At 36.5% G+C, this 27,717-nt stretch overlaps 1 protein-coding gene across 3 annotated transcripts in view; it reads left to right on the top strand.

The window, feature by feature from the left end:
* LOC111048725 (zinc finger protein 665-like) overlaps window positions 1-26,762 on the top strand; it is a 47,142-nt gene extending 20,380 nt beyond the window's left edge. Inside the window, exons 9-13 of one of the 3 annotated variants that reach the window (XM_022334686.2) lie at window positions 113-498; window positions 2,487-2,632; window positions 11,487-11,675; window positions 19,493-20,747; window positions 24,154-24,289. In XM_022334686.2, coding sequence (XP_022190378.2) covers window positions 113-498; window positions 2,487-2,632; window positions 11,487-11,675; window positions 19,493-20,732 — 1,961 coding nt within the window. In that variant the 3' untranslated portion in view covers window positions 20,733-20,747; window positions 24,154-24,289. Of the gene's footprint in view, window positions 1-112; window positions 499-2,486; window positions 2,633-11,486; window positions 11,676-19,492; window positions 21,665-24,153 lie in introns of those variants that run through there. The other 2 variants (XM_039428962.1, XM_022334683.2) reach the window with 2 other exon arrangements.
* The last annotated feature ends 955 nt before the right edge of the window (window positions 26,763-27,717 follow it).

Here is a 27,717-nt window from a genome sequence, read left to right on the forward strand (position 1 = left end):
TTGGTAATCCTAATTTAATTTGAATAGAATTTCACTCGTAATATAAGTATATTTCAAATTGTTTTGTAATCGATTTGTTTTGTTCTGTTACTTTGCACAATGAACAAAACAGGCCTTGAAAACGAAGAGGACTCTGATTACCACGAACCTAGTGCGACCGACGATCCTTTCGAGGATGATGATAATGATGACGATGATAATGATGAGGATGACGACGATGATGATGATAGTGACGCCTCCTTGTCCTCTTCTTCCTCCCTCTCTGATTGTGAGGATGGTACGGAGAGGAAAAAGAAACAAACAACCAAGACGAAGAATGATGATGATTTGACTTCAAGTGCGGCTGCTAATGGTATAGCAGCTGCGATCAAGAAGAATTTGAAGAATAAGAGTAAAATGTCGCATAAATGTAAATATTGCGAGTTGAAGTTCTATCGCTTGAAAGATTTTGTCCAGCATGTACTATCGCACGACGAGGAAAGGCCGTTCCAGTGTGAGGTGAGCCAAACATTTATTTTTCGAATTAATATTTTAAAAAGTAACCGTTTGTATCCTTTTTCGATTTTATTTCAGACGCTACTAGTTTCTCGTCTTGTATAAGTTACTGTACCTCAAATATGAGCAGCTTTTGTTCAGTAAAGTATGTAAATGAAGTTTCTGAAGTACAAATAAATTGAATGTTATTAAAAATTGAATTGAGTCTCGCTCCAAAATTAACATTGTCATGACCTGTATCCTTGATGTATGTAATTGTATTGTGGCAGACTCTAGTGGTGAATAGTGTAACACTATGTGCGCTTTCATTTCATTCAATACTCTATCTTGAAGCTAGGGTATAGGCGAATTAACAATATCGTATGGTTGGTAAATAATAATAGTAAAATTATTACTAATAATATAAATATTACTATTACTAATAATAGTAAAATAATTATATTAACAATAATTGTATGGGGGCAGACTCTAGTGACGAATAGTGTAACACTATGTGCGCTTTCATTTAAATGTATGCATTTCATTTAACACTCTATCTTGAAGCTAGGGTATAGGCGAACAAGCAATATTGAAGGTAGAAGGTCCTGATTAATTGCAACTCTCAATTGTGAAGCCCTTGGCCGCCCCATCCTTAGCAAGTACCTAAATACCTACTTTACTATATTTGACAATTATCTGTTGGGGAAGCCTCACTATATGGCTATAAAATTTATGTGTTCACTGATCTATCAATTCATGTATCATTTATTTATTCACTTATTCATTCACTCATATATCAAAGAACTATTCTTGTTATCGGCTTGTTAAATGAAAGCCGTCCCTACCTCTTTGCTGATGACCTAGGCTTACTAGTCAGTGGCAATGACAAACAAAGTGTAGACATAGCTGTTGGAAGGAGCACATCTACTATAAATAACTGGTGTACAGCAAATAATTAGAGTCTCAACTTATCAAAAACTAATGATCTATAGTCCACTTTCAACTCTAGGTTCACTGACATCGGCACTTTGAAATTCCTGGGTATTATGCTGGACATGAACTTGAATTGGAAAAGCCACATAGCATACTTATCTGCAAAGCTAAGTAACGGGATTTTTGTTTTGCGCAGGCTGAGTCATATTGTGAGTCAAAAGGTTCTAATGAGTGTCTACTACGCTCATGTTTATAGTCACTTAGCCTATGGTATTCAGCTGTGGGGAAATTGCTCAATGGCCATCACACCTTTCAGACTACAAAAAAGCTATAAGAATTATTTGTCATGCACCACCACTTGCCACATGCAAACCATTTATCCGAAAATTAGGTGTTCTGACTCTCCCATCTCTATATGTATATATTTGTTTAATGTACATGAAGAAAAACTCTAGTAAATATAATGTAAATGCTGATGTACATAATTATTCCACAAGAAGTAGGCATAGAGTAAGACTTGATTTTCACCAACATGCAACTAGTCAGAGAAATTGGCATTGTATGTCTATAAAATTGTTTAATGAACTTTCTCTAGAGGTGAGACTCATGGACATCAAACGTTTCAAATCTTACATAAAAGAAGCTCTTGTGGAAAAATGCCTATATTCGGTTAATGAATTTTTAGTATAGACTTCATGAGTGTGAATGTTCTCCTTGTTTGACCACAGAAAAACTCACATACATTTAGGTATCACCTGTTTTATAATATTTGTTGTGTAATACCATTTTTATTATTATTATTATTATTGTGTAATACCATTGTTATTATTATAGTGTTGTGGTGCAGCTGTGTTGTAGTGAATGCTCATGGATCCATTGTTGCTTTAGATATGTGTGGATTGTAGTGTGTAGTATAAGTTTTATCTGTGATAGTTGAGTTCTTCAACTCTTATTTTCATTTTTTAATTAATAATGACGATTGTCTCAACATATTGTATGTTTTATAGCAATAAACGATTATTTGATATCTATTCATTGATTGCTTCTTGTTTTCATTTAATAATATTGATTGATTACAGGAGTGTAACAAACGGTTCCTAGTGGAGCCTGAACTGCTAGTCCACAAGTGGGCGCATACTAGAGACAAGAAGGAGGGGGAGATGTTTCGTTGTGAGCCTTGCGATCGCCTCTTCTCAAGTAGGCAGGCTCTGATGGCCCATTCCAGGTAACTTACTCCAACTAAAATAACTAATAACTAATCATATTATGTTTGATAACAACTGCAAACGTAGTCGATTATTATCTGCAATATTTTCATATTTTTACTTACTTGAAGTAAGTTATCGTAACTTACTTCAAGTAAATAATCAATATCTAATAGTCTGATCTTTGATGAGATCTTCAAACTTAAGTCACGTCACAATTATTATTTGTAATATTTCTATACTTTTATTTACTTGAGTAACTACTTACTGAAGCTACTTGTATGAGTTACAGCAACTAAAATAGCTAATAGTTTGATATTTGATGACTAGTGTAAGTCATTTATAATCTGAAATATTTATATGAATGTTGGCAGTACTGTTTTGTATCTATGATGTTAATTGACCGAGCGAAGTGAGGTCTGAGATTCAAGTCGACGGTTTGGCATTTCTCTTAATGTTTAAGGGCCGGTTTCCGAGCTCGGGATTTAGCTAAGTCCTAGACTTTAATCAGCTAGAGTCAGAAAATTGGTTTTCCAAAACGGGGCGTAGTCGCAGTGATTGTCATAGTCACGTTTGAATTAAATTTCGAAAAACTAGAGAATTGAACACAAAATAAAATAAAGAGAAAATAGTGTAAAGTTTCAGCTATTTTGAATTATTTAGGAATGTCTAATTTCGTCAAGGAAAAACGTTTCCAATCATAGAAATGAGAAAATAAAAACTACGACTACTGTTATAAAAGCTGCGACTACGCCCCGTTTTGGAAAGCCAATTTTCTGATTCCAGCTGTTTAAAGTCTAGGACTTAGCTGAATCCCGAGCTCGGAAACCGGCCCTAAATGTTTGAATGTTTAAATGTTTATATGTTGCGCATTTACGGCGAAACGCGGAAATAGATTTTCATGAAATTTGACAGGTATGTTCCTTTTTTAATTGCGCGTCGACGTATATACAAGGTTTTTGGAAATTTTGCATTTCAAGGATAATATAAAAGGAAAAAGGAGCCTCCTTCATACGCCAATATTAGAGTAAAAATCAGACTATAGAATTATTATTCATCATAAATCAGCTGACAAGTGATTACACAGATGTGTGGAGAAGCCAGTCTATTGATGTATTTCCATAAGGTCTATAGTTTTAATTAAGTACTAGTGGATGAGAATACTACGTGAGGTCTACTGTTCACAGAACTACTAGTTTGTTACCAACAAAATTGACTCACTCCTTAATATATAGATATCGGGGCACCGAGCTTCGCTCCGGAGTACAAAAGCATAAAAGCATAAAAACATAGTTTATAATATTTATTTATTTATTGGTACACAGAACACAATATTCTTTCAATTGATTGGGAAAGGACCAAAAGACACAGCCCAAAACTGTTTCTTCCCCGAATTTTGTTGTATACACTAAAAATGCGGTAGTCCAAAAAGTAGATCATGTTCCATACACTTTTGAATTCCAATTTTCAGTCCAAACATTTGAAAACAGAAAAGTTGTAACTTAGATTATTCACAAACCAAATTTAATAACAAAATAACACTCACTAATCACTTCAAACTGTAAAATAATGATTAGCTTTGAACATTTTGATATAGGTACTCTAATTTAAATAAAAAAATCTGGTGTGGCGCACTCACACAACTTTCCTTGCCGTTATGAAAATTGATCACCTGACGCTAGTGTACCCGCGCATCTCAAGTCTACTATTCAAAGATTTGAGCCAGCTGGTAACAGGGCAATAACGCTAGAGACACACATGAGGTCTGCTATCTCTTCATAGTGAATGATTTAATAGAATCAACAATAATTTGCAATTGAATAATTACATTTTCTCGAATTTAAAGCTTATTTTCAAATTTAGGTGAAAATGTTACTGAACATTAATTGTAGAGATTTTCATGCTCAATCTACTCCACTTGATTTTTTTTGTTTCAATTGTATCTGAAGCCTGATAATTGGGAATCTATCTGCATTGATGGGGCGGAGCTCCTGAAATTTTTACAGATATGGGACTTGTGGCAGTTGATAGAGCTTATCGATGACTATTTTAAGAATGAATTTGATCAAAATCGTTGGAGCCGTTTCCGAGAAAATCACGAAAAACCCTGTTTTTGACAACATTTTCGCCATTTTAGCCGCCATCTTGAATTGCATTTGATCGAAATTGTTCGTGAAAATCTCTACAATTAATGTTCAGTAACATTCTGCTACTAAAAATTTTGCTATTAAAAAGAACGACTACCAGTCAGAATTCTGACTTCTTTTCAATAGCAAAAAGTGAACTAAGAGACTTATGCTGTGGTATTTGTTCATCTAAAGTTTGAAGGTCGTCCCCTAACATTCAGGAGGTACCTCTCTAGTAGCATCACAAGCGAGACGGATAGGGCAAATTTCAAAATCGAGTTGTACCTATAGAAGAAAAGTGCCTAATAAAGTTAGAAACTTATTGTTTAAAAGAATTATTATCGGGAGAATTAGGGATACGGTACCTATCTTGATTGCTTTTGTTGCGTTTTTTCTATCTTTCTTGTTTTTATGGTTTAGAATTATAAGTATTGTTTAATGTAGATCACGCATTTATGTACAATACATTATTTTATTCCTTCTAAATTTAAAATTTCCAGCTCATATAATTTATTTATGGACAAATTTGAACTTTTAACAGTAAAAACATAACCTATTTTTTCGGACATGTTATTCATTATCAAAATTTGGAAAAAGAAAAGTTTTGGGCCATGCCTGTTGTTCTTTCCCGATCATATTTATATAATTTGTAGTGTCCACAGAAGATTTTTTGTGTACATTGTATGTCTTGAATAAAGAGATTGATTGATCGAATAATTAACGTAGCGCCTTAACTATTTCAAATATTTTATTTTGTATTTAAATTTCTTAATTAAATTACTAAATTCCTGTATACCTTGCCAACTATGGTTTCCCACGTAATAGGCAGGTAATAGAAACATCATTGCATTTCCAATTCATAGAAATGTACCATTTGAAAAAAAATCAATTTTATTCTAGAATGTGACTTTATAATAGGTTGCCAACAACCTTTCGAAATATTGAATCAGTCATTTTTTCAAACTGGCAGTCAAAAAAAAGGTTGATAGAGAAAAGCCTATATACAATCACAGCATTCTATTAACAAGAAAATTGTTTTTTATATATTATATCATTACTATCCTTACTATCCTTTCAATCAATGAATAAAATATATTCCTTCAAATGTGTACTCAGTGTCAGAGTAGACTACAATGATGATACTTGACACTATACCTGACCAAATATTTTATTTTTTGATTGTATAATATTAGTATTATAGTATTAGTATTAGTACTGACAAATTACCCATCAAATGGGATTATTTCCAAAACATTGATGTTATGTAATGATTATTAATAAATAAATAATTTGGTCTACCAGTGTACACTTGAGAAAATCATGTTTATTAGTTGTACATGAGTCACGAAAAGGAGAATTTGAGTTTGATGTAATGATTATTAATAAATAATTTGGATAAAAACAATATAAAAACTTTGATCTTGAAAATTACCTATGGTCGAAACTAGTCGTTAACATATTTTTAAGTTTTTAAAAAAAGGGTACTAAAGGTTTTTATATTGTTTTTATTTGAATCAACTAGCCCATATAAGCGAAGTGATTTTATAAATAACTAGCAGGTAACCCGTGCTTCGTAAGGGTTTATTTTAAAAGTTGACGTAATGAAATCCATAAGAATTGAAAATAGGCCTATAAGAATCCTCGGTTGATTAAGAATTTATAAGCAGCATTTCAAGTAAATCAGTCCAGTAGTTCAGACGTGATGATGCGTCAAACATAATTTTCCTATCATCTACACGTGTAAACGTGTTCAAGCCAGTTCTTTCCTCTATTATAGTATAGAAGATGATAGATAGATGGATATATCATGATATATCCATCTATCTATCATCTTCTATAATAATGGAAATGAATGAGAACACATTTTGAAAGGTTTGAGATATCAATGTGCGGTTTTCACCATATCTTTTCTCTGGAAATCCTGTATCGGAATCATGTATCATATGACCACCTTTCAATTATAAAAAGAAGTTGGATTCAAAATGGCGGAAAAAATTTTTGGTGCGACGGAAAACCTGTTTTTATCATTCGAAAAGGATCCCCAATCATACCTATCTTCTAATTTCCCTTTTATAAGAGAAATGTTCTGCTGCTTCCTTACAACAACTGAAAGCATGACAAATAATTGAAAACTGGACAAACTAAAAACTTGATGTAATCAAACATTGAAGAATTTGAAATAGGTATATAACTATATGCAGAATTTCAAGTTAATCAGTCCAGTAGTTCAGACGTGATGATGCGTCAAACATAATTTTCCTATACTTTACACCTGTATAATCCAGTTCTTTCCTTTATTATAGTATAGAAGATAATAGAAGGATGAATGATCATTGTTATTTTACTAAAAGATAGAATAAGTTGAATAGTTTCAAAAAAATGGAAGAGAATAATTTCATGTAAATATCAACACCTTTATTCAAAGACATATTAACTGCATGCGTTTTCATATTGTCGATACAGCATTGATGAAACTATAGACGTTAATTTAGAACTTTGTCTCAAAAAACTGTTCTAGCTCAAAAATTAATAATGCATGCCACGTGTAGGCCTAAACATTGCATCAGGAAAACGAAGTTTCAAAACTATGGGCCAGTTGCACGTTCGTCTGTTAAATATAGATATTAACGCCGATTAACTAATCAGCGTTAGTTTTACGGATTCATTTCTATTCCACAAAGATCGGTTAGTTTTTAATTCCGATTAAGTTTTCTGGTTAACTAACCAAGATTTTAACGGTTTCACAATCCGGCAACACCGTAATTTATCCGACAGTGATCTTATTAAAATTATTATTCTAAACAAATGGCAAAAGAGTGAGGTTATGTGCTTAAAGCGGTGGCTATTTTAAGAATGAATTTGATCAAAATCGTTGGAGCCGTTTCCGAGAAAATCACGAAAAACCCTGTTTTTGACAACATTTTCGCCATTTTAGCCGCCATCTTGAATTGCATTTGATCGAAATTGTTCGTGAAAATCTCTACAATTAATGTTCAGTAACATTCTGCTACTAAAAATTTTGCTATTAAAAAGAACGACTACCAGTCAGAATTCTGACTTCTTTTCAATAGCAAAAAGTGAACTAAGAGACTTATGCTGTGGTATTTGTTCATCTAAAGTTTGAAGGTCGTCCCCTAACATTCAGGAGGTACCTCTCTAGTAGCATCACAAGCGAGACGGATAGGGCAAATTTCAAAATCGAGTTGTACCTATAGAAGAAAAGTGCCTAATAAAGTTAGAAACTTATAGTTTAAAAGAATTATTATCGGGAGAATTAGGGATACGGTACCTATCTTGATTGCTTTTGTTGCGTTTTTTCTATCTTTCTTGTTTTTATGGTTTAGAATTATAAGTATTGTTCAATGTAGATCACGCATTTATGTACAATACATTATTTTATTCCTTCTAAATTTAAAATTTCCAGCTCATATAATTTATTTATGGACAAATTTGAACTTTTAACAGTAAAAACATAACCTATTTTTTCGGACATGTTATTCATTATCAAAATTTGGAAATAGAAAAGTTTTGGGCCATGCCTGTTGTTCTTTCCCGATCATATTTATATAATTTGTAGTATCCACAGAAAATTTTTTGTGTACATTGTATGTCTTGAATAAAGAGATTGATTGATCGAATAATTAACGTAGCGCCTTAACTATTTCAAATATTTTATTTTGTATTTAAATTTCTTAATTAAATTACTAAATTCCTGTATACCTTGCCAACTATGGTTTCCCACGTAATAGGCAGGTAATAGAAACATCATTGCATTTCCAATTCATAGAAATGTACCATTTGAAAAAAAATCAATTTTATTCTAGAATGTGACTTTATAATAGGTTGCCAACAACCTTTCGAAATATTGAATCAGTCATTTTTTCAAACTGGCAGTCAAAAAAAAGGTTGATAGAGAAAAGCCTATATACAATCACAGCATTCTATTAACAAGAAAATTGTTTTTTATATATTATATCATTACTATCCTTACTATCCTTTCAATCAATGAATAAAATATATTCCTTCAAATGTGTACTCAGTGTCAGAGTAGACTACAATGATGATACTTGACACTATACCTGACCAAATATTTTATTTTTTGATTGTATAATATTAGTATTATAGTATTAGTATTAGTACTGACAAATTACCCATCAAATGGGATTATTTCCAAAACATTGATGTTATGTAATGATTATTAATAAATAATAATTTGGTCTACCAGTGTACACTTGAGAAAATCATGTTTATTAGTTGTACATGAGTCACGAAAAGGAGAATTGAGTTTGATGTAATGATTATTAATAAATAATTTGGATAAAAACAATATAAAAACTTTGATCTTGAAAATTACCTATGGTCGAAACTAGTCGTTAACATATTTTTAAGTTTTTAAAAAAAGGGTACTAAAGGTTTTTATATTGTTTTTATTTGAATCAACTAGCCCATATAAGCGAAGTGATTTTATAAATAACTAGCAGGTAACCCGTGCTTCGTAAGGGTTTATTTTAAAAGTTGACGTAATGAAATCCATAAGAATTGAAAATAGACCTATAAGAATCCTCGGTTGATTAAGAATTTATAAGCAGCATTTCAAGTAAATCAGTCCAGTAGTTCAGACGTGATGATGCGTCAAACATAATTTTCCTATCATCTACACGTGTAAACGTGTTCAAGCCAGTTCTTTCCTCTATTATAGTATAGAAGATGATAGATAGATGGATATATCATGATATATCCATCTATCTATCATCTTCTATAATAATGGAAATGAATGAGAACACATTTTGAAAGGTTTGAGATATCAATGTGCGGTTTTCACCATATCTTTTCTCTGGAAATCCTGTATCGGAATCATGTATCATATGACCACCTTTCAATTAAAAAAAGAAGTTGGATTCAAAATGGCGGAAAAAATTTTTGGTGCGACGGAAAACCTGTTTTTATCATTCGAAAAGGATCCCCAATCATACCTATCTTCTAATTTCCCTTTTATAAGAGAAATGTTCTGCTGCTTCCTTACAACAACTGAAAGCATGACAAATAATTGAAAACTGGACAAACTAAAAACTTGATGTAATCAAACATTGAAGAATTTGAAATAGGTATATAACTATATGCAGAATTTCAAGTTAATCAGTCCAGTAGTTCAGACGTGATGATGCGTCAAACATAATTTTCCTATACTTTACACCTGTATAATCCAGTTCTTTCCTTTATTATAGTATAGAAGATAATAGAAGGATGAATGATCATTGTTATTTTACTAAAAGATAGAATAAGTTGAATAGTTTCAAAAAAATGGAAGAGAATAATTTCATGTAAATATCAACACCTTTATTCAAAGACATATTAACTGCATGCGTTTTCATATTGTCGATACAGCATTGATGAAACTATAGACGTTAATTTAGAACTTTGTCTCAAAAAACTGTTCTAGCTCAAAAATTAATAATGCATGCCACGTGTAGGCCTAAACATTGCATCAGGAAAACGAAGTTTCAAAACTATGGGCCAGTTGCACGTTCGTCTGTTAAATATAGATATTAACGCCGATTAACTAATCAGCGTTAGTTTTACGGATTCATTTCTATTCCACAAAGATCGGTTAGTTTTTAATTCCGATTAAGTTTTCTGGTTAACTAACCAAGATTTTAACGGTTTCACAATCCGGCAACACCGTAATTTATCCGACAGTGATCTTATTAAAATTATTATTCTAAACAAATGGCAAAAGAGTGAGGTTATGTGATTAAAGCGGTGACTATTCATTACGCATGCGCCATAAAAATGTTCTGTCTGTCGCCAGTGTCGTGCTATCTGCAAACGAAGAAGATCGAAAACTAACCTCAAAAATTAGAATCTAATTTTGAATGCTAATATCAGCTAAATACTCTTTTCTATTTTATTAACGGATGAAATTCATTCAAATATTTAGCTCATACTTTGAATTCTGTATTTTTTGACCAAAAACTAATTTTGGAAGACAGCTATCAGTAGGTACCTAATCGGCGTTAGTTGGATTTAATTCCCCGTGAATGGCCTGTTAGAATTTTTTACGTCGATTCGGCGTCATCACTTGAATTTTTTTTGTGCAACCAAAATGCATCAGTTAGCGTTAATTTCAATTAAAGTATAGCATTTTATCGCGATTAAACGTTAACCGACGTACGTGCAACTGAGGGAAAGTTTTTTCTAAACAGATGTTTTTGAGATAAATTTGATGCAGCTGTTTCACATCCACCATATTAATATACAGTTTGTGAAAATGAAAATATTTATTAATTATCAAAACAATACTATTATTATTATATTTAAAATAAAAATATTATCATTATTATTAAAAATATTTATCAATTATCAAAACAATAATATTATTGAGGTTAAGTGGTATCAGGTAGAAAGCAATAATAGAAACAGATGTTCCTTTTTTAATTTCGACCATATGATTTGGTGATTTTTTTATGAAATCGTATGTACCATTAATGAAGTTTGAACATTGATTCTGAAAAATCTAGAAGGAAAATTGAAATTTGGGCTTACAGGTGCACGAGATTGATATTTTTAGAATCTATGTTCAAAATTTGGAGATCCAAATCATTCCCGTTTTTCCGGTATGCAATCCACAAGTTGACATGTTTTGATGCGAACAAACGAACACACGAACAAACACAACCCTACTCTCTCTTTTATATAGATTTGGTCTACCGATGTGTACTTGAGTAAATCATGTTTATTTGTTGTTCAGGACTCACGAAAAGGAGAACGAAATAGAGAGTTCGAGTTTGGAGTGTGACAAGTGCGGCAAGAGTTTCAGCACCAAAGCGAGACTGACCGGCCACCGACAGCGCATGCACCCAGCAGACGACCGCGCCGTCTACTGTGACGTCTGCAATCGCAGATTCGGCCGGGCCAGGGACCTCGAACAGCATAAGTTGTCAGTTCTCACTTACTTTCATTTGTTTGTCATAAAAGTAATTACATACAAATCAATAAAATAAGTTATGATGGTATCTATAATAGTAGTTTATACAACAGTTTTATAATAGGGGTCTTTAAAGCAAGAGAGTTTATACAACAATTTTATAAGGTATTTAAAGCACGAGTTAGATGTAGAGTTAAGACACAAGTGAGTGAGCGTAGCGAGCGAACGCGTCTCTTGAACATTTTACCAGTGCTTTAAAGACCATGTAAAACTGTTGTATAAACTATTTCATCTACGTTGCAACTACATTGCGAAAAGACCCCTGTTATGGGATTGATTGTAATGCTGTAATGTTCACATTATAACATGATCGTAGATGAATGTTATTATGATATTGTAAGTATCAATTACAATATGGTGTTACCGGCAAAGAACAACTTGTGCACCGGCAGTGAGTTCGAATAAGTAACTAATTCTTCGAGAAAAGTAATTTTATTATGTAATGGATATAAATATAAAGAGAAAATGTATCTATTTACTTAACAATAAGTGAAAAAAAATAATTAGTGGATAAAACATTTACGAAATGTCTCCATTGAAATGTATGCATTGCTGCAGCTTGGCACTGGGCATGACATTGAGTTGATGACATTTTGCAGCATATTGACTGGTACTCGTTCGATTTCGTCCTGTATTCGTTGTTTTAGGGCTAAAACAGTACTAGGTAGATCGTTCTGAACAACTCTTGTTTTTAAGTAACCCCGGCTTGTAATTATTCACCTTCGGCTTGTAATCAGGCAAAGGCAGTATGGAGTATTGTTAAAAACAGTCAAAGGAAACACTCCCCAATTAATTGTTTGGCCAGTCCTGATGAATCCAACTCTTACTTTTTTTCAGTTGTGCGAGATCTTGTTGCAGACATACCTGTATTGACTCCGGTGGATCAGGGGGAGGATGTTATGCTCACTGGTGCAGCCTTTACAAATTGGATGCCAATTGAAGAGGTTTACGAATAGTTTCTGGTTTCAAAAACTCTCATAGTTAGGATGTATATGGCCTCTCTATTTCTCTACTGAAACGAATCGTTCATCTGATTGCTGCTCCACTCACAAAGTGTATAAATCAAAGTTTTAATGTGGGAGTTTTCCCAGACGAGCTGAAGATTTCAAGGACTCTTCCAGTGTACAAGAAGGGCCCTAGAACTAGTATGATGGGTAGTTTTCGACCAATCTCTATTGAGACTGTGCTTGCCAAAATCATGGCGGTTGATATGAGGGAGCAGTTGATGGTCTATTTTTCAAGTAAAGATCTATTTTTATCTTGATAGCATGGCTTTCTAGGGGGTAGATCAACCATCACTGCTGTTGAAAAGTTGATAGAGTAAATCACCAATGCTTTTGAGGAAGGATAATCAGTGTGCATTGCAATGTGTGACCTCAATAAGGCTTTCGATTGCATTTCTCATTGTGTCCTGCTGAATAAGCTGGTCCTATGGAATTGGTGGGGTTTTGGTGGTTTTCAGCACTCTGTTCTCTTACCTTGACAACATACATCAGGTGGTGAGTATTGATGGAGCCACCTCAAGCGGTATTTGGTAGAGTATGGTGTACCTCAGGGATCGGTTCTGGGCCCTCTCCTCTTTTTCATTGCAATTAATGACATTGATCTGAAAATGAATGCTTTGGTATATGCTGACAACACTACTCTGATCAACAGAGGACGTGATGTGCAGTTGATGGAGCTTGGTGCTCATGATTCTTTGAGGTCTGCTGAGAGCTGGTTCAACAAAATCAAGTTGCTGCTGAACAAGGGCAAGACACAGAAGCTTCTCTGCTCCTTGGGACAGGCAGGTCGGGTGGAAACTAATGTTAAGTTGCTGGGATTCTCCTTGAATACCAGAATAAGCTGGACTAGTCATATTGTCAATCTTTCCAAGCTGTCCAGTGCGCTCAATCTTCTGCTAAAGTTAAAATCTGAAATTGGTGCTGGATACCTTCTTACTGTCTACTATGCCATGTTTCACAGTCATGTCTGTTATGGACTGCACCTGTGGGGACACTCTGGACGACTTGGTGATGTGCTGCTTCTGCAGAAAAAAGCTGACGGGCAGTGACTACATGGCTCATTGCAGATTACTCTTCAAGAAGCTAAAAATGTTTACTGTTGTAAATCAGTACATTCTTGAATGTCTGGTTCGCATCGGAGACAGAGCTGGGAGTGCTGATACTCGTGTTGAGATACATGGCTATGGAACCCGTCGGACTCACCTTATCAACATGCCAAGATACACTTATCAAGGACTCAGAGGAGTTACCCTTTCATTGCTTTTAAAATGTTCAACAAGCTGCCAGAGTGGGTCAAGGATAGTGGAAGTGATACACAATTCCGAGAAGTTTTGAAATCTTTCTTGGTGGAGCATCCATTTTATAGCCTGGGTAAATTTCTTGATAGTGAGATGACATTTTGTAACTTTCTTGTGACGTGTTTTTTAAACCCTTGTCACAGTCTATCCAGCAGCGCTGGTCAATGACTTAGTATAAAACTAAAGTAAACTGAACCCATACTAAAAGGCCCCAGGCTGTGAAGTGTGGTGAGCGAGGGGGCCAAGGGATATACCCGTTTTGGGAAATGACACCGGCTGGGAACAAAGCATTCGCAGCATACATGTCAACTCTTGTAGTGTGGCTTGTTGCCCCATCTTGTTGTAAAATTGTGTGATCTTTCACTGGAAAACGGCTGAGTTGTGGCGTAAGAAAGTTCTGGATCAGTGTAACGTAAAGCACTTCTATTCTTATCCTCAAAGAAAAAAGGGCCTATGATTCCTCTTGCCGACATTGCGCACCAAACCATTACTTTTTCAACATGAAGAGGCGTTTCATGAAGTGCGCCAGGGGTTTCCCCTGACCAGTATCTTCTTCAGCTTTGTTTATTTACAAAGCCAGAGAGTTAGAAATGCGCCTCAATCTGCTGTCAATATGCTGCAAAATGTCATGAAAAACTTCCAAGCGCGGCCGCAGCAGTACATAGATTCAAATGGAAGACATTTGGTAAATGTTATATTCAAAAATTATTTTTTTCTGTTATTTTACAGTAAATGGCTACATTTTTTCTTTACATTTATAACTATTATATAATGAAATTACTCTTCTTACAGAATTAATAACTTATTTAGATCTTCCCGTTTCACTGGCTATTATGATAAACATATCCAAAGGAGAAGAAAATAGAGCTTATTATAAACATCTGAACTGGATAAAACTACGGAAACCTAGGTCACATCCCAATCAGCACAAACTGTAAGTAAATAAAGTCAAAACAATAGCTAGCTAGGTCAAATAATTTTGAAGATCTATAACAAAATACTCATCAACTAAAACACTACATAATGGAGATAGATAATTTACAGTAAACATTTTTCTTAATCCAGTATAAGAATCATATTGGATATTGTGATTCTATTTGTAATGAACTTTCTTCAATCAATCTATAGTAACATTCATTTTATAAAGTAAGTGGAATTGATAGGAACGCATTGTTGCCGTTTTTCCGTGTCTATTGTCTTATTTAGTTGATTTAAGTCATCCCGGTATAGTTGATAACATATTAACTGTTGATTCCTATCAATAATAATCAATTATTATATCTTAAATATACAGGATGTCCCACGAAAGGTGTAACAGTCGAAAAAAATAGATTCTACATTAAATTTGCAACAACAAATTTCCTGTAAAATCAACTTATATCGACCTTACTCTTAAAGAAATACAGATTTCTCGATATTTTTTAAAAACGTCAATAACTAGAAAACTATCAGTCAAAATCTAATTCTAAGGATATGTTGGAAAAAGGAAGAAATTTCCAATAAGGTTGATATATTTTGTTCCGTTGTTTGACGTTTTTAAACTTTATAGAGAGCGTTCAAAGTTGAAAAAAGTACATTGATTGAGTTCACAGCCAAATTTCAAACAATCTGAACGCTCAAAAAAGTTACAGAACTAAGGTCGATATAAGAAAATTGCACTAGACATTTTTAGTTGCAAATTTCATGCAGAATCTATGGTCTTCGGCTGTTACACCTTTCGTGAGACAACTTGTATACTATATTCACTAAGAAAATATACATCGTTTCATGATTTAATAATAAATTTTCATAATTCCTGGGTACTCAACAATAAATTTTCCATTATTTGGCCGAATTTGACTTATGATGCATGGTTTTGAATCGCCTTCACGAGCCGAGAAGATTGAAGTGTAGTACAATGAGATCCGAGTATTGTGTCAAATGTTATAAGTGTTTGAAAATTTGATCCTTGATATTTCCTTATGTGTGCCTCTTCACTAGGAAATACTGAAATGAAGTGAATCTAAGGCTCAACTCACACTACCTCGACTCAAATCGTACGACTCCAGTCGATGATACTTCAGTCTCTCGACCTTACGAATTTCTTGCTCATTGTCACTACTTCAGCTCCAGGCTACTCCATTTCTAACATCACATTATTGAAAATATGAGATCCAATTCGTCACTTCTGCGCTTGTAACAAATTTTGTAATAATATAGCCCAGTCAATAAAGGTTTTTTCGGTCCGAAAATTAAATAAAAGCTGAATATCTCACCATCGATAGAACCCTCCCAGAGGGTCATTCTCTCAAAAGTCCCAAGAAATCCCCTTGGAGCTTTCCCCCCCTAGCCCCTCTCAAAGTAGAAAAATGCAGGTAATCACGGAAAATTAATTATATCTATAACCATTGATCGGAAAGAGTTGTATATGTAATGCGATTCGTTACATTATGGACTACAACATTAGTTCTATTCATTTTTTAAATAAAACTGACAGATTACTTGATAAAATAATATATATTATGTAAAAATTTAGGGGATTTTCGATTTGATTTTTTTCGTTTCCTCCGATTAACTGCGGAGCAAGTAATTTTAAAGAAAAATTAGCTAAACAATTAATGTAGCCGATTTCATTGCAAATCCATTGATGTATATCGTCATGTATTTGCGATCCGATTTGACGCCGTGGAAGGGGAAACAGCCGACGCGGTAAGGCCCATAGTAAACAGTAAACCGGAAATCAATTATCTCTGTAACCATTAATATAATAGAACACTTTCCGATCAATGGTTACAGAGATAATTGGTTTTCCGTGATTATCTTAATTTTTCTTGTTTTAGGGAGCTGGGGGGGATTTCTTGGGACTTTAGGGAGAATGACCCTCTGGGAGGGTTCTATCGATGGTGACAGCTTTTATTTAATTTTCGAATCGATATTGCTTTTTTGGACGTTCATTGACTGGGCTATTATGAATATATTGTCTTATCTAATTCTTATTATTTTATTTATTTATTTACAATGCCACTAATGTAGTAAGATTGGTGGATAAAATAATTAGATAATCCTTGTGCTATTTTTCTTCCAATTTTATAGGTGACAAAGTCCAAGATAAGGTTAGAATTTCACGTGTACAATTTTTATAAAATTTTAGTCCAAAATAAACATGATTACTATACATTTTGAATTTAGATGGCTTGAATTAATAAATTTATTTAAAATATTCCACTCAATTACCACTATTGTCAATGTAGATGTATGTGTGTATACTATTGAATTACAACGTTTATATTTGAATGAAAATTTAATAATCTGAATCCAATAAATTAAACTACACATAATACCGTACAATCACATTTGGCAGGCCAGCTACAGGAAACTTTCGGTAAGCAAATGTTCTTGATAGGAATGTTGAAACTAGACTGTCTCGAGGAAGGCTTGAAGCTATTCGAGGGTAAGGGAGGTGAAAGTTACCAAAATAGGAAAGAGAGTGGGAGTGTCAAGAGTGAGACAAAGAAGGAATGGATGTGAGTTGTCAGGGGTGGAAACACTATGCAGGTATGTGATAGTGTGCTGGACTTGAAAGAAAGGAGCTTGGACAATGGTAACAAAATGAATTTGAATAGGGGAGTGCAAGGAAACAATAAACAATACAAATACACAGATGGAATACAAATATATACATTCTTTGATTGTAGGCTCAGCAACACCACAGTACCCCCCCTGCCAGTGATTTGGCTAGATATACTTCACAATTTCACAACACAAATCACGAAACACCAGCTTGCAATCGATCTGGGAAGTGCACCCGATGACCACTTCTGGTAGTTACTGCTGGAGTGGCAGAATCTGGCAGTGGATCCTGGATGGCATCAGGAAGAGGGCTGGCTGTTGCAGGGGGAATCGTTTGGCTGATGCTGATTGGCTGATCATCATCTTCCATGATCATGAAGGTTGGCTTGAGGCGGTCCATTGAGATGGTAATCTCAGAACCCTGGATTTGCACTACTGCAGTTTTGTCAGTTCGGCTGATGACCAAGTGTGGCCAGAGTATGGTGGTTCCAGTGCACCTTTTGAAGTGTCAGTCCGAACTAAGACGTGCTGACATGTGGTAAGGTCCTTGAAGACAAATGGCATTCGCTCCCCATGGCATGTACCCTTCACTGGTCTAAGAGCTTCGAAGGTTGGTTACAAATGTTGATGGATGTGTATGACCAGTTGGGAGGTTTGGTGTTAGAAACTCTCCAGGAAGCGAAGAACCTGGCCATACACCATTTCTGCAGTAGATGCCTTGAAATCTTCACGCCATGCTGCTCGTATGCGAAGGAGAATAGCTGGCAGGATTTCAGTCCAACGTTCATTTGCATGACATCTGATTGCTGCCTTGAGCTGACAGTGGAGCCTTTCAACCAAGCCATTTGCTGATGGATGATATGCAGTGGTCCTGAAGCGGGTGGTTCCAAGAATGTTTCCAAGGTGCAGGAATAACTTGGACTCAAATTGTCGGCCTTAATCAATTGTGATGTGGAAGGCACACCCCCCCCCCCAAAGCGAGAGATCCAAGTGGTGAACAGGGCTCTAGCTACAGTTTCAGCCTCAATATTCTCCAAAGGGACAACCTCTGGCCAGCGGGAGAATCTGTCATGATATCTATATCCTTCTGAAATAGGCAATGGTCCTATCAAATCGATGTGAACATGTTCAAATCTTGTAGATGGAGTAGTGAATGTACCCACTGGTGGCCAATTATGTCTTGTCACTTTTGATTTCTGACAAGATAGACAGGCTCTTGCTCAATTTCGGCAGTCTGCTTTCATAGATGGAAGCAAACGTTGTGTGGCTAGTTGGACTGTAGCATTCCTTCCTGGATGTGAAAGTCCATGCACTGCATTGAATGCAGCCCATCTGAAGTCCTTGGTGACAAAAGGGCGAGGCGTGGATGTTGAGCAGTCACATAGCAATGAGGTTTTCAGACCAGGTATGGGGACCCTTTCCACCTTGATTCCAGAGTCAGGCTTCAAAAACTGCTGAACCTCTTCATCATGGGTTTGTGCCTTGGCCAGAGCTTCATAATCCAAAGATGTGGAGAGTGCATTGATCCTGGAGAGAGAGAAAGAGAGAGTCACCTACTACATTGTCACAAACAGAGATATGACGGATGTCAGTAGTGTACTGACCTATGTACTCCAAGGGGCGGAACTGGCGAGGTGAACACTTTTCTGGTTTCTGTTGGTAGGCAAAGGTCAATGGCTTTTGATCAGTGTAGATAGTGAAGACCCTGCCCTCCACGTTTTGGCAACCCTATTATTATTTCTTCGAATGGAAAGCCAAGTCTCAACTTATTCTAAACAGACTATCAAAGTAATATCTCTCAGACTCAAGTAGTTTTCACAATATCAAATCGTTTTCAATTACAGACAAGGATTAGTTCTCATTAATTATTATCGTTTTATTGACAATTTTGTTGAAATAAGACACTATTGATTTGCAGATCACACAGCGACTCGAAACCATTCATTTGCGAGGAATGCGGACACGGCGCCAAAAGCGAGTGGCGGCTGACGGTACACGTGAACCGCACACACCGCGAGGGCAGAATCAACTGCAAGCAGTGCGACATGCGCTTCTATTACGACCGCGACTTGCAAAGGCATGCATTGACGCACGCACCTGTGGCGACACACAAGTGCGACAAGTGCCACCTGTCCTTCAAGTACAAGAACAGCTTGTGGCGCCACAACCAGGTGGCCCACCTGCGCATACTTCGGTTCCAGTGTGGCATATGCAGCAAAGCATTCACCACCAAACTCACGTTGCAGGATCACACACGGACGCATACCGGCGAGCGACCCTACCAGTGCGAAGTTTGTGGCAAAAGCTTCTTTTCACGCAGCCAATGCGTTAGCCACGCCCGCAGACATAACCCCGAAAAATACTTTATATTCCGGTGTCAAGTTTGCGGCAAACGTTACTCGCAGAAAAACCTGCTAACTATTCACCTACTCCGTGAACATGAAGGTTTTTGCGGGTTTTGTCACGAGTTGTTTGACAGTGTCGACGAGTTCACCAAACATATGGGTGAGATGCATGCCAACGTTGAAAAGATTGAGTGTGATATGTGTGGGAAATGGTTTGACGATGTGGAGCTGTACAAAAACCACAGGGAGACTCATTCCATAAAGGAGAAGAATACCAAGTGTGAAGTGTGTGCCAAACTGTTCCAAAGTCCGGCACATCTGAAGATACACATGGTGACTCACTCGGAGAAGAGACAACACAAGTGCAAGTTCTGTGACAAAACGTTCAAATATCACTGCTACAAACGGTCTCACGAGATGACCATTCACGCAAAACTGCGGCCTTTCAAGTGCGACATGTGCGGAGCTCTATTTGCGGTCAAAACCAACCTGCAGAGACACGTGTCGGACGTGCACCAAGGTGTAAAGCGGTTCGTGTGCGAGTTGTGCGGACGCGAGTTCGCACAGAAGAACACTCTGCAAACGCACATGCGCACACACACGGGCGAGAAGCCGTTCCACTGTGATTACTGTGAGGCGCGCTACAGCGAGCGGCGCGGCTTGAGGAGACATATAGCCGCTCAACACAGCCGGCAACTGGAGGCTGTACAAGAACAACCTGAAGGTGAAGAAGAGGATACAAAAGCATCACAGTTTCTAGGAGTGGAAATTGTTGGAGTAGTTGATCTTGGACATGAAACTTCAATGCAATAGCAGTGCGACAAAAAGGTGTTGTAAAATTGGTTGTTGGTAAATTGAGGTATCAAAGTGAAGGAATAAAATAAGTTGTAGGGTTAGTTGAATTTGGAGGAAGAGAGAAGTTGTTGGAGGGGTAGTAGAATTTGGAGGAGAAGAAGTTGTTGGAGGGGTAGTAGAATTTGGAGGAGAAGAAGTTGTTGGAGGGATAGTAGAATTTGGAGAAGTTGGAGGGGTAGTAGAGTTTGGAAAAGTTGTTGGAGGGGTAGAGGAATTTGGAAGAGAAGCTGTTGGAGGAGTAGTAGAGTTTGGAAGAGGAGAAGTTGTTGGAAGGGTAGTAGAATTTGGAGGAAGAAGTTTTTGGGGGGGGTGAATTTGGAGAAGAAGTTGTTGGAGGAGTAGTACGGTTTGGGGGAGAAATTGATATGTAGTAGAGTTTGAAGGGGTTGAGACTTTGAAGAATTGAGTAGAGTTTGAGACTTTATTAGGGAAGAAATTGTGATGTAAACGGGAATCACCAGATGATTAGATGCTAGAAAAGAAGTTGGAGGAGTACTGCTTGGATAAGTTTTTTCCATTTTTAATGAAGTAGTTGAAAGAACATGTAGGTTTTATAAAAAAAATCCGTGCAGGATTTTTAGCCATCTAGGAAATAAAGTTCGAATTTTACCCTCTGAAGGGAAACAGTCTCTCGAGGGTGTTAATTTTAGGAAAGAGTTTTACTCTAGACCCTTATGCCATAAGTTGCCTGCTTTAATAATCGCGGAATTAGGTATTAGTTATTATTGTATTACGCACTGTAATAGGTCAAGTCGATATTAATTTTTGTATATTTGTGAATATTTTTGTAATGATCAGTATTTATAAGCTCTAGTTTTTAGGAATACGTTTAATTTAGCACGTTCTTGTTATTCGATCAGTGTAGTTTCTATTATAAAATCTACAATTTACTCGTTTCGCTTTTAACTGTCAAATACTTTCCCTTTTTAACGTGTCGTTTTTACATATTTGGTTCCTGTTTCATAGGGCCCGTTCTGTGTACATGGAATGTGGTAAATTGTCCGATTCACCAAGTAAAAAATTCCACGTTTCATGGGAGGAATTTTGACAGATTCTGTTCCAGCTCCAACTTTCTGCCCCACAGTCGAAGTGTGGTAAATTGTCCGACCTGGTACAGTTCCAACAGGTTCCAACTATCTGAGCTCTCATTGGTCGATCATTATTGTAGACTGCTTGCTTCTCTGCGCATGCACTGATAGTTTGTTTACCACAGCATAGAATACATAACCAACAATATGATGTTTGATAACCATTCCTTAAATTAATTTTTCTCGATAGAAAATTTGAGAGTAATGGAATAAAAGAAATTTACACTTTTCTAGACGGTAGGTTTGTAAAACAGCCTTTCTTCATTCACGCAGCTAGTAAACGACACATTTTAGTGTAATTCAACTTTATATGTGCGCGCCAAAAGCTTGAACCAACGATTTTGAAATGGCGTTCCATGGGAACATTCTGCACTAGTCACGTGATGGAACAATTTACGATTGGAACTGGAACAATTTACTGTACACAGAACGTACACATAGCCGTCTTAAGCTGCGTACACATATACGCGCCTCCAACCCGCACCGAGCACGCTCCGCCCTCGTTCCTCCATCGCACCGAAGTCGCTCCACCCCCGCGCGGCAGTCGCACCGATCATGAACATTACGGAAGATGTTAGCTCTTTTCGCGTTCCCCGGTCGAACCACTCTTGCTCCCCGGTCGATCATCAATCGCTCTGCTGGAGTGACGTTCGGTTGCGGAGCAGAGCGAAAGTCTGTACGCACCTTAAGGCTGGCCACCGGTAGAACATGCATGTCATGTTTAAATATACACATAAACATGTTCATCATTAACGAGAGGCCTCTAATATAAATAATTAAACAACCAATAACAATAAATAAACGTCTGGAAAATTGAAATTATAATGATATAATAGTTATTTATGTATTAAGAGCGTAAAACGCGACTTTGTCGCTCGAGTCAAAACAGTTACCACATAGCGACGCATAGCGGAGAAAAAATTGGTTCTAAACTTCTCTCTTGTATGTAAATAATTTATTAAAAAATCAGAACTATAAAATATACATTGCAAGCACCAATGCATATAGTGACTGGACTATAAGTGGGTGGTGAAAGCAAGAAAGTTTCTCAGCATTAATTATAATTATTTTTCCAACTGTCTAAAGTAGTCATAAGAACTTATTCTGGTCTCTCAGGAGTTTCAAAGTCAAGGATAGCGGCTGAATGGTGTGCTACCATATGCTATCAATAGCTGGGACCAACAAAACAAAATACAGAATGCTTGAATAATTCAGCGACTGCAAGCCACATGATTATAAATAGTGAAAATGACAACCTTGTCTCGAATAATTCAAGCAGTGCTGCATTGCAGCCTTCTAAAGGCAATAAGCTGCTTGTAGTTAAATATCCTATACATTCCTGCCTTTAGCATACAATTTAGTACTCAATGCATACCATGCAGTGTCTCTCCTAATTTTAAAATTCCTTGGAGACTAAAATACGATCTCCCGACTACTCCTGACAGTTGGTAAAATATATTGAATTATTTATGAGAAACTGTCTCACTTTCACCACCCACTTATCTTCTGAAACAAAAAAGTTTGCAGCATGTCGAAAATGTCATGTTTTCTGCTCGAAATGTCTCGACATTGACAAAATTAATCATTTTTTTAAATTTTTGTTGCGGATGATGCCCACATGAGCTCTTCGCTTGTGTGTGCGTAATGGGAAGTGTGAGAGGGTGAATTATGAGATGACCAAACGTCCATGCCTAATCGATGGGATTCGGCGGGATTGGAACCCACGACCAGGTCGCACTTGCAGACTGAAGGGTGCAACGCCTTAGTCAACTTTGCTATCTGCCCGGCAATCAATTAAAATATAACCATGGATCGGATAAAAATTATCTAGACATCAATAGAAAGGAGACATTCTCCCCGTTACTTTGATATAAAATTATCACGCTTTACGATGCCCCATGATTCTGGGGGGAGTGGTTTTCAAAAGAAAAACAAATTTTCGCAATGTTTCTATTTCATAAAAAAGTTGGATTTCTTTTTAATCCTTCAACCCTGAAACATTTTCAGCACTACTGGGATATCAGGGATAATATTCTACACCAAATTTTAACATTAAATTGAAAATTAGAGAAAGTTGCAATTTTACACGTTTTGGCAACCCTATAACCCCCTTCGAATGGAAAGCCAAGTCTCAACTTATTCTAAACAGACTATCAAAGTAATATCTCTCAGACTCAAGTAGTTTTCACAATATCAAATCGTTTTCAATTACAGACAAGGATTACTTCTCATTAATTATTATTATCATATTATTGACAATTTTGTTGAAATAAGACACTGTTGATTTGCAGATCACACAGCGACTCGAAACCGTTCATTTGCGAGGAATGCGGAAAAGGCGCAAAAAGCGAGTGGGCGCTGACGGTACACGTGAACCGCACCCACCGCGAGGGCAGAATCAAGTGCAAGCTGTGCGACAAGCGCTTCTATTACTCCCGCGACTTGTACAACCATGCATTGACGCACGCACCTGTGGCGACCCACAAGTGCGACAAGTGCCACCTGTCCTTCAAGTACAAGAACAACCTTTTGCGTCACATCGAGGTGGCCCACCTACGTATACGTAGCTTCCAGTGCGGCATCTGCAGCAAAGCATTCACCACCAAACTCACGTTGCAGAATCACACACGGACACATACCGGCGAGCGACCCTACCAGTGCGAAGTTTGCGGCAAACGCTTCTTTTCACGCAGCCAATGCGTTAACCACGCCCGCGGGCATAACCCCGAAAAATACTTTATATTCCGGTGTCAAGTTTGCGGCAAACGTTACTCGCAGAAAAATCTGCTAACTATTCACCTACTCCGTGAACATGAAGGTTTTTGTGGGTTTTGTCACAAGTTGTTTGACAGTGTCGACGAGTTCACCAAACATATGGGTGAGATGCATGCCAACGTTGAAAAGATTGAGTGTGATATGTGTGGGAAATGGTTTGACGATGTGGAGCTGTACAAAAACCACAGGGAGACTCATTCCAAAAAGGAGAAGAATACCAAGTGTGAAGTGTGTGCCAAACTGTTCCAAAGTCCGGCACATCTGAAGATACACATGGCGAATCACTCGGAGAAGAGACCATACAAGTGCATGTACTGTGACAAAACGTTCAAACGTCACAGCTACAAACGGTCTCACGAGATGACCGTACACTCAAAACGGCGGCCTTTCAAGTGCGACATGTGCGGAGCTCTGTTTGCGGTCAAGGCCAACCTGCAGAGACACGTGTCGGACGTGCACCAAGGTGTAAAGCAGTTCGTGTGCGAGGTGTGCGGACGCGAGTTCGCACAGAAGAACTCTCTGAAGACGCACATGCGCACACACACGGGCGAGAAGCCGTTCCACTGTGAGTACTGTGAAGCGCGCTACAGCGAGAGGCGCGGCTTGAGGAAGCATATAGCCACTCAACACAGCCAGCAACTGGAGGCTGTACAAGAACAACCTGAAGAAGAAGAAGAAGAGGATACAAAAGCATCACATTTTCTAGGAGTGCAAATTGTTAGAGTAGTTGATCTTGGACATCAAACTTCAATGCAATAGCAGTGCTACAAAAAGGTGTTGTAAAATTGGTTGTTGGTAAATTGAGGTATCAAAGTGAAGGAATAAAATAAGTTGTAGGGTTAGTTGAATTTGGAGGAAGAGAGAAGTTGTTGGAGGGGTAGTAGAATTTGGAGGAGAAGAAGCTGTTGGAGGGATAGTAGAATTTGGAGAAGTTGGAGGGATAGTAGTGTTTGGAAAAGTTGTTGGAGGGGTAGAGGAATTTGGAAGAGAAGCTGTTGGAGGAGTAGTAGAGTTTGGAAGGGGAGAAGTTGTTGGAAGGGTAGTAGAATTTGGAGGAGAAGAAGAAGTTGTTGGTGGGGTAGTAGAATTTGGAGGAAGAAGTTTTTTTTGGGGGGGGGGTGAATTTGGAGAAGAAGTTGTTGGAGGAGTAGTACGGTTTGGGGGGAGAAGTTGATATGTTGTATAGTTTGAAGGGTTTGACACTTTGAAGAATTGAGTAGAGTTTGAGACTTTATTAGGGAAGAAATTGTGATGTAAAAGGGGAATCACCAGATGATTGGATGCTAGAAAAGAAGTTGGAGGAGTACTGCTTGGATAAGTTTTTTCCATTTTTAATGAAGTAGTTGAAAGAACATGTAGGTTTTATAAAAAAAATCCGTGCAGGATTTTTAGTCATCTAGGAAATAAAGTTCGAATTTTACCATCTGAAGGGAAACAGTCTCTCTCGAGGGTGTTAATTTTAGGAAAGAGTTTTACTCTAGACCCTTATGCCATAAGTTGCCTGCTTTAATAATCGCGGAATTAGGTATTAGTTATTATTGTATTACGCACTGTAATAGGTCAAGTCGATATTAATTTTTGTATATTTGTGAATATTTTTGTAATGATCAGTATTTATAAGCTCTAGTTTTTAGGAATACGTTTAATTTAGCACGTTCTTGTTATTCGATCAGTGTAGTTTCTATTATAAAATCTACAATTCACTTGTTTCGCTTTTAATTGTCAAATACTCTCCCATTTTAACGTGTCGTTTTTACATATTTAGTTCCTCTTTCAAAGCCGTCTTAGGCTGGTCACCAACGGTAGAACATGCATGTCATGTTTAAATAATATACACATAAACATGTTCATCATTAACGAGAGGCCTCTAACATGAATTAAACAACCAATGATACTAAATAAACGACTGGAAAATTGGAATTATAATGATAGAATACTTATTTATGTATTAAGTGCGTAAAACGTGACTTTATCGCTTGAGTCAAAACAGTTACCATGTGACGCGTCGCGAGCGTGGAAATTTTGACGTGATCGACAAAGAAGCTTTCTGCTGGAATTACTTACAAAAATTTTTCTACAACTGCAGTATTGGATTCCAATACAATAAACAGTTTTTTTTAATAATTTATCCAATTTTTTTGATAAATCAATGTAATAATAATAAAATAATTATTCTACCTAATCATAATAATTTATTATTAGATTAAGATAAAACAATTAGTATCATCTGCAAAAAAATTCGGTAGGACTTTGATTTGAACGTGGGACCTTCAGCGTGAGAGTCAACGCTTTACGAGACTGCCACCATGACTGTTGGAAATGGAGCGAAAAAGTAGGGACATGAACTTATTGGAATTGCGTTTTTCTAAAATGTAGCCTCCTGCACATGCGCTGCGAAAATTTCATTTTGAAGAGAAAGATATGTAGAATAAGTCTATAATAGACAAACGCAACCTTGAATAAATAATCCTTAATTACATACAAAACACATGAAAAATAGACCAAAATCTGTTTGTCTATTTCTCATGTGTTTTGTGTGTAATTAAGGATTATTTTAGCACGGTTGCGTTTGTCTATTATAGACTTATTCTACATATCTTTCTCTTCAAAATTAAATTTTCTAAAAGTTCTGTAAAAAAATATTTTGTGTTTATTGTATATTTAACATAGTAAATCTACTTCAAACCTTAAAGGAACTTGTTTTTCGGGATCAAGTTTCGCGTATTTCGTCACATATCTTAAACATTACTTTAGCTGCAGGTCTGGATACGGTTTTATTTAATTTTTCAGTTCATTTTACATATAAAATTAAGCTAAATTGCACATCTTAATTAACAGCCAACAAATACCCGTAGGGCTTAGTTTCGGCAGGGGAACTGAAATCTTCCACTCTGTATAACTTGGTAACTAAGCATTTCCGGACCTATGTTAATTAGAACTTTTTTCTTCTTTTGATGAGAGGAATCACACCCTGACGTATGGGCATCTTTTTTCAGAACACTCTGTATATTTTCAAAATAAGCATTCATGGAAATGATTAAAATAAACTTGTTAACTGAATAATATACGCATATACCATA

Source organism: Nilaparvata lugens, chromosome 5, assembly GCF_014356525.2.
Source record: "Nilaparvata lugens isolate BPH chromosome 5, ASM1435652v1, whole genome shotgun sequence".
In the NCBI taxonomy this organism is placed as follows: domain Eukaryota; kingdom Metazoa; phylum Arthropoda; class Insecta; order Hemiptera; family Delphacidae; genus Nilaparvata; species Nilaparvata lugens.